Source organism: Mytilus edulis, chromosome 10, assembly GCF_963676685.1.
Source record: "Mytilus edulis chromosome 10, xbMytEdul2.2, whole genome shotgun sequence".
Lineage (NCBI taxonomy): Eukaryota > Metazoa > Mollusca > Bivalvia > Mytilida > Mytilidae > Mytilus > Mytilus edulis.
The window spans coordinates 15,714,387-15,727,541 of NC_092353.1; the positions used below are offsets into that span (position 1 = coordinate 15,714,387).

The 13,155-nt window shown below is 32.6% G+C and overlaps 1 protein-coding gene across 5 annotated transcripts in view; it reads left to right on the forward strand.

Moving 5' to 3' along the window:
- LOC139493503 (androglobin-like) overlaps positions 1 to 13,155 on the forward strand; it is a 110,502-nt gene that overhangs the window by 31,352 nt on the left and 65,995 nt on the right. The window contains exon 1 of one of the 5 annotated variants that reach the window (XM_071281968.1): positions 988 to 1,193. The exons of 3 other annotated variants lie outside the window; for them this stretch is intronic. In XM_071281968.1, the coding sequence (XP_071138069.1) occupies positions 1,111 to 1,193 (83 nt within the window). In that variant the 5' untranslated portion in view covers positions 988 to 1,110. Of the gene's footprint in view, positions 1 to 987; positions 1,194 to 13,155 lie in introns of those variants that run through there. One more of the 5 variants, XM_071281970.1, reaches the window with a different exon arrangement.

Consider the following 13,155-nt stretch of genomic DNA (forward strand, 5'->3'; position numbering starts at 1 on the left):
ATACCGCATAGTCAGCTATTTGATGGATTTGGTTATTTTATGTCCTTTTTTATTGTACAGCTCTACAACCGTTTCGGTTCTACTACATCACTGAGTGGCTTTCAAATTTTGGCATTTAGCTTTGTGGATGAAGGTAACACAGAAATGCGCTTCGGACGCTTGAGATTTATAACGTTTTTTTAAAATAATATTCAATGCTACTTTCATGGCTGAATATACATATACATGTGATAGTTAGGACATTTATGAGGGTTCATTTGTTTCTGTTTGTCTGAAATATATATAAAGCTGCAATCGTACATACATAAGTAGTACATCGACAATAACATTGCAAACACTGATGTCTTGTTCTTGACAGGTGCGTTCGACTGTTATCTTATAAATGAAAAGGATTTCCAGTTTTCGGTGGTTCGATCCGTGTATTTCCCTACGATATACCGAAGAGTGCTGATAGTGTCTTAATTTTTTTTTAGCAATTCTTGTTCATTATGGTTTTACCTGTTTGCTTCCCTTGTCCCTTGTTTTATTTTTTTGAGCACTGGATCGATACCACTGCTGGTTGACTATCAGTCCCCGAGGTTATAATGATTCATAACAAACTTTTCTAAAATTGTCTATTTACAAATTTTGATTTTTTTTTATCATATCATATTTCAAGTTCTTTTGCACCACTATATAATTTTTTAGCAAGCAATCATCCAACATTTTGTTTGACTCGCTTTGCTCGGCGGTATATAATCCGTTTGATGGAATTACGTCCCCTTCGAAATATTTACATATTTATTGAAATACATATAAGGTCATAAACTGACATAATTTTATTTATTTTCATCCTTATTTTACATGAATTTCCGTTAAATCCGCAAGAAAAACCTATTGTGCAAATTTAACCAATAAGTGTTATCGAATTTCAATTTTAAATACTGTTTTAAACAATTAAAACGTTCTTCATTGAAACACATTTCGATTATAACGTATGCTGATTTCACACCTAATCGATCACAAGAAACTAGATATTTCAAAAGGAATAGTAGTATAAATTATATGATTGAAACATAAAATTACAGTTTTCCCCAGTATATATTGTAATACTCGGGGAAAAAAATAAAGATGTCTGGAAATAGTTCTCGAAGAGGATCAGCTTTGATCAGAAAAGCTTCTATACAAACCGTCAATATTTTGGGTGTTGTAAGGTAGGCAAATAAGATTTTTTTTAATTCAAGTTAAAAAAAAATGGATTTTATTGAATACATAAATATTTGTTCAATTGAGGATTTGTTGAGTGTAGAAAACCCACCGAATTTATCATTACACCGATAAATCCAAAAAATAATTACTAGTACTTCATAATTAATATTCAATGTTACTTTATTGATGAAAACATGTAAAAAAACTATATGGTTCGGACAATGATTAAATTTTTTTTTCTTTTTCTTTGTAGTCTGCAATATATATAAAGTTGCAATTGTTCACCCATAAGTAGTACATCTACAATAACCATTAGCTTGCGTACACCGATTTCTTGTTTTTAGCAGGTGCTTTCGACCCCCTATTTATAAATGCAAACGATTGCCAGTTTTTATTGCGTTCTAAAGCAATTTATTGTTCATTCCTGTTTTTCCTGTTCGCTTCATCTGTCCCTTCTTTCATTTTTTTCGATAACCTCAATCATCGACAAATTAGGCAACACCATATAATAGGTCGCATGCATATGGAAGGAACTAATAGAGTTCGAATTATTGTCTTGCAAGACAAAAAAGCATGAGCGACTTTTTAGACTTATTTTTGAAAAAAAATGCTGTTCTAACTAATTATTGTTCAATATTCTGTTCTTGTAAATGTCAGCAACAAAACAGTAGTTTATTTTTTATCAGCTTATACTATCGAAATCGTAGTCAATGCCATTTGAAATATATAAATATATATATGAAACAAATCAATAATTTCAAAAATTCCTCTCTAATGTGTTAGGTTTGATAAAGTTATACAATTCGTATTCTTTATTTGTATCTTTAGATCTACCTTAATTCCGACGCATTGTTCCAATAAAAAATAACATTATACAGTTATAGACATATTTTCTGTTGTTCGCATATTAAACAATTCTTTATTGAAACTTTTGTAAACCGATACAAACATCCATCGGGATTTAATGCCTTAACAAATACATAGATGTTCATATTGAAATTAATATAAAAAAGGGATAGAATGATTAAAGAAAAACGAAGCAATGTACAAAGCACTGATAGTCATTGGGAGAAGAAGAGAGCTGCTTCCCCCGTCTCCGATTCTTCCTCAATGTCAAGGACTAATTTTCTTAGCAACAAGAGAAATGATGGTCGTTTCCAAGGAAAGAGGTAAATTGTTTGCATGGAAATGTTCAGGATAAGTTTTTGCATTATTTCATAAAAGTTTTGTTTTAAAACAATTTGGTATGAAAAACCCATAACGATGAACAATTTCGTGTAGGGTAAATTAAAAACATGAAAAGTATGGTCAAGTTTAGATATGAAAGAGTGTGAAGTGTTTATATGTTATCAGACTGTAGGATATAAATCTAATCTACTGGACAAACATTTTGAAGTGACCAGTTATCTGAACTTTTTAAATCTTCGCAAAATTAGCGTCGATCAAATCATTAAAGCATTTCTTAAAACATTTAAGACAAACAACGACAGCGGTTGTCCACTTAATGTAAGGCCAAGGCAAATCGAAAACAATTTTGTTCTGACAGGAATATAAGGTTTTAGGCATGATTTCTGCCAGTATTTCTTTATTTTGTGACAGTTCATTGTTTTTGCTGACACATTTTTCCCCATCTGATTGCACAAATATGAGGCTCCCATCGATGGATTCTTTTATGCTATAAATGGTTGTTTCATATCCCTTGTCGTCGTCTTATATGTCTATTGTAAATGTAAAGAGAGATCTTAGTATAAATTGAGGGGATGCACGAAAGCTTGTGGTCATTCCTATTTCTAAATATTTCAATAAAACATAATTAAACAAATCAGTTTAAATTTATTTTAAATTCCCTACAATAATGAATATTAAAATAAAATTGATTCTAAATTGTTTGCTCTGTTTTATTTTATATCTCACATAAAAAAAAAACCAATCGGAGTCGAAAAAAACTTCACTGCTTTGATACAGTTTTTTAAAAGTTGTTTTGGATCGAATTATCTGACGTAATAACAATGTTTGTTTAAAACTTGTCAAAGAAAAAGAAATAATAACAGTCACTTGAAATACAGAACAAAACTTTAGTGGCCTAACTATTATAATTGGAGTTTATTCTTATAAGTCAATATTTCAATCAATATTTTATCAAATAACTATGACACCTATTCTCCCCAGCATATTTTAAATATAATGTTTGCTCATACTGAGCAGTTAGTTAAATAAGTTGGACTACAATTTAAAAAGTAAAACAAATGTAAGACCGAAGCGAATTAAACAAAACAATTTTTCAATGTTATCTAGTATTTTATCGAATTGAATTTTGGTTTTAATTTATTTAAAACACAAAAAATGGAAGAAAAATATACTTCCACGTCAAGAAGAATGACAGTGCCCGCAGGATTCGGTCCTATGTTAGGAGGAATCAATGTTAAAAAGGAGTTTAAACTTAGACAAAGGTATGCCTTATAACTTTATTCAGTGTTTAATATAATTATTTGACATGTATGTAAGCGTATTGAATCTTGGTTTCTGCAATTCGAGCCAGAAGTTTTGTGGTAGGTTGTCATCTATAAATGTACACAAAACAATTAGTTTTTCATCGTTTTTGAATCACCGAATGTCTCATATCATGTTTGCCAAAACGACAGGTACAACTTGTTAGACCATGAGCAATTTCTTACCCTTCAGGTGCTCATTGTAACGAATTAAATCTTCAATTTGGTCAAACTTCAAAAAAAAAAAAAAAAGCCTCAATTATAAACTTTGACAAAAACAAACAAAAACAAGAAAAAATATATATCTACTCCGACAGCTGAAAATGAAATAGGAAACTGGTATTTTCATGAAAGTATATCCGCGCAATTCCATCTGAAACATGATTATATAAATTGTGTTTTGTTCTATTTAAATCACTAGATACTAAATATATTCGCAATATCATCAGGACGGCTGGAAACGTGAAAAAAATCGTGGTTATTTTAAGGTCAAAAGAACAATACCATTTTACTACCATGCATGCAATTTAGATATCAATTCATTTGGTTGTAGTCTAGATATATCCTCCTCCCCTCTTAGCTTCTTATGTTTGATCCCCGGCTCAGTAAAAGCAGACTGTTTCCTGTATTTTGTGGGTTTTTTTACAAGCTAGTGACGTTTTAATGGTTGCTCGGTATCATCAAAGTAGTGTCTCTGTGGACGTTAGGCGACATGAACAGAAATACGATAAATCATATGTATGTAATGGCTAGGCAAGAGTTTTTTTTAAACAACCATCTTTTACACTTTAACCATTAAAACCACTGTTCACATGAAATTATGATAAATACATAGAATCTGAAAACTAGATTTATCCTAATTGATTTTGTTTAAGCGTTTATGAGACATTTTGGTCCCAAGAGTTTATTGCACACACATACGTCTGGTCCCACTATACTGTTTACAATGTGTGAAGAGAGATAACTCTTAGAAGTTATGACCTACTGATCTGTTTATATTGGTCTTTTAATTTGCGCTTATAGAGATGGGAGAGATAATGGCAATTCCTCTTATAATTTTCGATAACTTTATCTGACATTTACTCAGAAATAAAAATTGACAAGTATGAAGATGGTGTTTGTAGATTCTCTTTGAATTCCAATTAAAGGTAGGGAAGATAGGACAGCATTATCAGTCGTATTTCTGTTTATTGACGTTTTCCCAATAAATCATAAAAAAAAATCTCAAAATATCAGGAAATCACGACGTAGCCTGCAGTATTTTTATATCATTAACAAACAAATTGAAAATTATTTAATTTCCGCAAGTTTTAATAGGAAGGAACAGCTTTGATAAATTGAAACATTTGAGCAGCATTTGAGAAGAACATTTTATTACTGTGTGTTTTATATGAAAAATTATTTACAATATTTGAAGAGTACTTCAAATAAAGTTTTGAATTATATTGCATCAGTGGGTGTCTTCTTTAGCTATTAGACATGAGGAGATGCAAACATATTTAATTTGAAATACAAATAATCAAAAACTTGAAACATTTATTTTTGAAAAGTTTGATTTAATAAAAATATAAAAATTAAAAGCTTGAGGATACATCGCACAAATTCAAAACCATAGTGACAAACATTCTGGAGTTAGCAATGGATTCTAGTATAAGGAAATCTTCGTTATCTTCGTCGCCTAAATTAAGAAGATCTGCGAAGTCTAGACTACAAGCAATTTTCAGGTGAGCAAATTTTCAATAATAAAAGAATGTACAAGTTATAAAAGTTGTAGCATGTACATCAGAATGTTTAAATATAGTCTGATATGTAACAATTTTTTTTAGAAATAATGCCCAGCTATTTAAAGGGTATATATTTATCTTTATCTTTCTATTTTAACTTTTTTTAAATATGTCAAGTTATCTCTCATATAAAAGGAGTATTTGCCGGGGCGGGTTAGACATATCAGAGTGGAGATATGGATCTTATATTTATTTCCCTTAAACATAATTTTCAGATTTGTAATTCTCTATGCATTTTTCGATTTTTCATTTTCAAAACTTATTCTACTTGTAATGTGCATAATAAAACGGACAGGAAACCTAACTTGAATTGAACATCCTCATTAGTGAGTAGGGGACAAAGACGGATGGGGTACTTATCACTTGAACAAAAAAGGTTTATGTACTTTTGTTTGCTTAAATCGGTATAATTTATCTGTTTTACTTGTAAAATCAAAGCGCACAAACGTAATAAAATGAGGTTTCCCGCAAAACTAATGGTGATGCGCGCAAATGTGCTACATCGCTGCTTCGTTTACCTTGCATTTCTTACACAATGGCAAACTTTTAAAAATCATATATGCATGTAGTTCGCGGTAAATTTTTGTTGTTAATAATGGATAAATCATAAAACACAAATCCTTGAAAATTGTTTTTTATCGATAAGTTCCGAATTTTTGGGTGATTTTTTTTTCATATTTTGATTGATAGATATTTTTTAAAAGTTAAATTGTATATGTCTGTGAAGAAATTCAAATACTATGATAGGTTTCTTCAACTTTGAACTCACATATTTACGGGAAATTGACCATTGCGCTTTTACACCAATTTGACAAATTGTGATTTACAAAATGTTTGAGGGTCTAGATAATGTGAGGGAGGGTATTGTTTAATTTCCCTTTATCTTTTCAGATATTTTTTTCTTTATTCTTTATTCGTTTATCACATTTCCCCCAATTCTTTTGTTTTTCAACCCTTTCTTCTGAGCTATTTTTTTGCCAAATATTGATTATTCCAAAAACCCACCAACCCCTCATGTACGAAGAAAGTATCATTTGCCAAACAATCACTTCTGAAACTAAATATTTGATGTGTTTTCAAAGAAAACTATACGGTGACGCAAAGAAACTTTTGTCAAATATGAAGTTGTTCCCAAGTAATCTACAAGTGTTGTTATACTATGAATATGATATAGATATATACTTCCATGATTGTACAAAAACGAGCTTGTTCTTTTTTTCTCTCTTTCTCATTGTTGAAGGCCTGTTATGACGACCTATGTTTGCTACTATCCACGTCATTGTAATTCTTGTGCCTGGATAGTTGTTTTATATTCAATCTCATCACATCTCCTTATCTTTATATTCACTTGTACAATATGTTTAAGGGATAATTTATATTGTTTGTCTTTTCAGAATATATTTATTAACCGGGAGAGATGTTTTTTTATATAGAAAATTCTATAGAATATGCTTATTTGATTATTTAGCGTATGGCATAACAGTGTCTTACCAGAAAATGATTGATAATAATCTAAATCAACCCAAACACTCACCATTGATATAGGGATCAACACATTTGACATACTATAAGAAGAAACAAACATGTCCACGTATCTGCCAAATGTTTTATTAAATTAAAGTACTGTATGACGATTGGAAATGCCTACAAAGACATGAAATAGTACAAATCTAATGAATTTGAAAAAAATCGAATGTCTTTATATTTGCTTAATGTATTGTAATGTTTGTTAGTTTTAATCACCAGGATTATTGCAGATTAATGTTAAACTGCATAGGAATTGATAAACCACGGTGTTGGGTTATAAAATATAACTTTCATTGGTGCGAAAATATTAATTAATCCTATATTCAACAATCACTTGATTTCATATTCCAAGTGATAATTGTTAAAACTGTTTTAAATGAAATTTCTGCAATTTGGATTTTAAGTATAAAAGGATCGTAACTTAACTAAATGGCAAGCAGAAAAGGAAATAAAATCTTATCTAGTATAAATGAACGTACAAGTTCCCAGCAATCGAGGTAAGTGAACAGATTTGTTGTTGAGACGATATGAAATCGTGAGAATATTGTCACGTGCGTTCTTCAAGAAAATTAGTACATAAAGGGAATGCCAAACCGTTAAGGATTTTTTTCCGGCGAAGGGTTTTACTAGCTTTGCTACTCAAATTTTGTAATGTAAGCACTGTCCGTCTGTCTTACTTTGGGACTGACCTCCTTGAAACTGTCTCGTTTAATTGTGTACCAAAACCCGATTTGTCTGTATCTGTGATGATTGATTGATTGGTGTTTGCGTCACGTCCAGTTGCAAATATGTCATGCATGTTCGGGACGAGAACAAATAATTGCAATCGATATACAAAACTGCAATATTGGTCTACTGAGATGGAAAAGGGGGGATTTGGAATGCAACGGAAAATAAAGACAATTAAATAGGAACAGGGTCTTCCAACGGTTCACATACATACCCCTAAGAGTTGCTTTAACGTGATCATATTGCGTGTCTTTCTCTTTTTATACAAAACATCTGATTAAACTTTCCCATTCTGACCGGTATAGTGTCTGCTAATCATGCTAATTTATCCATCCTACACAGCCAAACATACACCACACTTTGACAAGTGAAGAAGACCAAAGTAAAAGTATTTCTGTACAAAAGTCATACCTGGGGTATATATATAATATATGTACCTTTAGGATATGTAAACATTTAAAGTTACTCTTTTCTTGAAACATATTAATTGGATTTCCTATTTATCTGCTGCTTCGAAATATATATCTCGCTAAACTCAACTATAGAGAGTAGCTCGGAGAGTAGTGTTGTTTGGTCAGTTGGTCGGGTTCTTGATAACTAATTGATCTGTTCTTGTTTGTCTTCACTTGCATCAATCGGTTTAGCAAGACAAGTTTATGGAAAATAGGAGGGTCATTTCAGAATGTTCAGGCAATTTCTTTTCGGTGTTGGATATATCAATTCCGTTTTAAGTTGCTGTCCCCCCCCCCCCCCCCCCCCCCACCTAATAGTGTTTATTCATGTTATTATGACCAGGAAATTAGTAATCATGAATAAAATCAATAAATGGAGATGTGGGTGCATGTAAACGAATCTGTTGGACAACCATCATGCAATATTTAAACAATTTAGATTCCTATTTTTATCCATTTAGTCTATATATATTCCATAATGTTACAGCAGACAAATCTAGATAGGCCACTAAGGAATTGAATGTGGCTCGCAGATATCTCTTATTTTTTCTGATATATCATTTGATGCGAGCTAAATGGCACAAGAACTGTGCATTATTCCCGTGACCATGGTGACACAATTAAATTATTTTTGCTGTAGCCTGACCTTAAGGTGGCACGGTAGTATTTCCTGGCCCATAGGGATAATGATAGCCTTTTTAGAATTTTCACCACTTTCTAACACTGCAAAAAATTCTACATTCACACTTAACTGAAGTACTTTCATTTTACTATTCAGAAATGAATTTGAATATGTATCATGACCGTTTACTTTTTTTGCTATTTTTAGAAACCTAAGGCCACTAGTAATTTTAGGTCTTTTATGGTGCAGTGAATACAAAATTTAAAAAATTTCTCAAAAATTCATTTTCATCTGTATGTAAAATTATTTCATATTTTTCTACACCTGATTCATCCCTCAGTTTGGGAAAGTATGTTCAGTTGATACTGTATTTTTTGTCCAATCACACTGTTTAGGGGTACACAAAAGAGCAACCTAAATTCTGGAATGCAAATACTACCGTGCCACCTAAATGATCGCATTGAATTTGAGTTGCTTCCCTTTAAATACTGTTAAATCGTTATAATCGAACCGTGTCATTTTAACTTTCTAACGTTCTTTTCTAGTTTCTGTTTGAGAAAATATTAACCATAACAGTATTCTGTAATGAAAATGTATAGATTGTACCCTTTTCATTGAGTTTTTTTTTATTGTTTTATTTTATAAATTTAAAATTGAATCTACACCAACAAGTGCTCCCTTTCAACTTGCTATGGAGATTTGAAAGAAATTACAGTAGCATCAGTATTTCCAGAGCCGCGATAAAAATAGGTTAACGTTCCGTGAGGTTTATCGCAGTCCACGGATTAAACAGAGGAATTATGACATTTTTATCCTCTTAGGGTATAATTGTGAATTGAAATTAATAATCAAAACGACTAAAAAGGCGCCTGTATAAATAATTACACGAAAAGAATTAAATAAGATGTCTTACTTGAACACCTTTCAACAATCAAAGAAAGTAAAAAGTTCTCAAAGTTTGCATAACTTTACTAAGATAATACCTTTACATTTTTGCCGGTATTGAACAGTTGAGGAATACTGCCTTCGTGTATATGTGACAATTCCTACAATGCCACATCCACTTTCTCGGCAAGGAACTCAAACTGAAATTATTAAGAGAGAATCAAGTCAGCTATCATTATCAAAAAGCGAATCTCAAAGCAAATTCGTCACAGGAGGATGCAGTTCTCGTTCTGGATCGCGTTCTGGTCGCCGTTCGTCTAGGTAGGTCAAAAATAAATGTTTAAGAGTTCAACATGATGCATATTCAAAGTGTATACGTCTGTTTGCCTCTTTTAGACTTTAAACTGTACGTAACAAGTCAGTATCAAAATATATATAATCACAACAAATCATTCATGTCATTTGTTTTGAATTTTGAACGACTATATGATTCTACAATATACAATAGGTGATTTCTCTTTCTGTCTTTGAGGAGTATGACTTGTCATCTGGAATTTGTAGTACATGGGTGGTTGTTGTCTCGGTTGTCGTGAGAGTACAGAAGTGGCACTGACTCTTCGTCGACGAGCGAATAATCATATATGTTTCTGATTCGGGGTCGGTGAGTGAAAAGACAAAGGCATTACTGATTTGGTGTCGGTGAGTGAAAGGACAGAAGTGCTACTGATTCGGTGTTTGAGAGTGAAAGAACAGATGTGCTTCTGATTTGGTGTCGGTGAGTGGAAAAACGGACGTACTACTGTTTGGCGTCGGTGAGTGAAAGAACAGACGTGCTACTGATTTGGTGTCGATGAGTGAAAGAACAGATGTGCTACTGATTTGGTGACGTTGAGTGAAAGAACAGACGTGCTACTAATTTGGTGTCGGTGAGTGAAAGAATAGACGTGCCACTGATTTAGTGTCGGTGAGTGAAAGTACAGACGTGCTACTGATTTGGTGTCGGTGAGTGAAAGAACAGACGTGCTACTGATTTGGCGTCGTGAGTGAAAGGACAGAGGTGCTACTGATTTGGTGTCGGTGAGTCAAATAACAGACGTGCTACTGATTTGGGGTCAGTGAGTGAAAGGACAGAGGTATTACTGATTTGGTGTCGGTGAATGAAAGAACAGATGTGCTACTGATTTGGTGTCGGTGAGTAAAAGAACAGACGTGCCACGGATTTGGTGTCGGTGAGTAAAAGAACAGACGTGCTACTGATTTGGTGTCGGTGAGTGAAAGATCAGACATGCTACTGATTTGGTGTCGGTGAGTAAAAGAACAGACGTGCTACTGATTTGGTGTCGGTGAGTGAAAGAACAGACGTGCTACTAATTTGGTGTCGGTGAGTGAAATAACAGACGTGCTACTGATTTGGTGTCGGTGAGTAGTGAGTGAAAGAACAGACGTGCTACTGATTCGTCGTCGACGAGTAAAAGGACATAAGGATTACTGAACCAGTGTCGGAGAGTGATATAGGACAGAAAGGGTACTGATTCGTCGTCGGCGAGTGAAATGACGGAGGTATTACTGATTTAGTAACGGTGAGTGAAAAAATAGAGATGTTACTGATTCGGTGTCGGAGAGTGAAAGAACAGAGGTGTTATAGATTCGGTGAATGAATGTGAAAGAACAGAGCTTTGACTAAATCGTCGTTGGCGAGTAAAATGAAAGTCATGTTACTGATTCAACGTCGTTGAACACAGTAATTACAAACACTTCTCGACTTTCCTGACCAAATTTCTTTTGGAAATTGAAAATATGTGATCCTCATGGCCAATTTAATTGATCGTCAATTAACCGTGACCTTATTTTCACGCTCCAGTGATCAGTTAAGGTTTTGAGTACGAGTGATCTTATTAAGTTATGTCAAATCATCGATATTTGGTATGTTGATTCGATACATCAATCATAGCATGTATTTAAGTGCATGGTCTTGTCCTAAATTTCGCTCACAAGTGGTTACTTTTAGGGTTACTGCATGTCTGGTAATTTTTAAATTGGTACATGTACCTCGGACATATTTCATTTGACCTTAATATCTGTTATGAGTTCAATGTCTTTATTATGGTGTCAGTTTCAGAGTTCATAGCCTTTAAAATAGCATAAAATTTAGAATTCATAACGTTATTAAAATATGGTATCACTTTCAGAGTTCATTGCCTTTGATATTGTCTTTGGCGAGAAAATGTAGCAAGGCAACTTGTACTTTTAGTCGTAGAGCTTGTTGCGCGATACTAACGTAAAATACTTTTTCATAATTTATAAAACGATTATTGTAAACATCTGATTAAATGAATGCATGTTTGTTTTGAAGAATTGATTTTCTTGAGATTTAAAATAATGGGGTAAATCTCCGTTTACAGATATGTCTGTGCACATTAAAGTAGTTATAAAACTTGAAACTAAGTACCTAAGAATACTCAAGGTTTATATGACTACATTTATAATTTTCTTTACAATAGAGAATTGTTTGTATTAGATGATATGTACATACTATATGAAAACTGAATAACCTTTTATGTTGTTTTTGTTAATAAATCATTTTCGATGATAAAAGTATCCTGGACGCGCACTTGTTACCGTTGTAATTTTATCTGATAGGAAATTATTTATATCATTTTGTAAAATTATTTTCTTATTAAGGATCTACATGATTGACGAGCTACTCCACCCATCAATAAGGGTATGTTGCAGAGGGTATATGTCTCCGTGTTCACATTCGTTTTCGCTCTAGAAAGACAAGAGCTATTATTGTGATAAATTAGTACAATGCAGTTCCTAACTTCCTAGTAACATTTTTTTTAATACTTTTCTAAGAATGACTGACATGGTTCTTTCTCAGTATACAAATGAATATTTTTAATAATCTTTATTGACCAAAGTCACAACAGCTGACACGTAACCATTTGTAGAATTCTCTTGGACATACTTTGCATAAGGGCTGAGATTTCTTACACCTAAAATAAAGATCCCGGTAATAATATATTTTTGGTACTGTGCGGAAAATACTGGTGCCATCTATTCTGCGGTTTGGAAATAATCTTGCGATAAAAAAAATGTTTCGACTTGCTTAGACCCTCAGAATTTACTATAAACAAGAATTAGTCAGATTTGTAGTAGATACATGTGTGTCTAACGGCTTTTGTAAAGATTATAACGAATGTAAACAAATCTTGTACTGAAAGATACATCCCATGTTTATATAGCAATGAATATTATCGGACCACTTTGAAAGTCATAAAAATATTAAAATGACATTGAGGACACTTTATCGTTAAGACTTGACAATCAACGGAATGGACAGAAATTCCACGTAAATCTAATTTAATTCATAAGGGGATTTGGAATTGAGAGATGTAAAGCTTTAAACTTTAATAAGAGGTTGGGCCAATTTGACCACCTTAAAATGTGTGAATTATAGTTTCTTCAATTTGATTTGT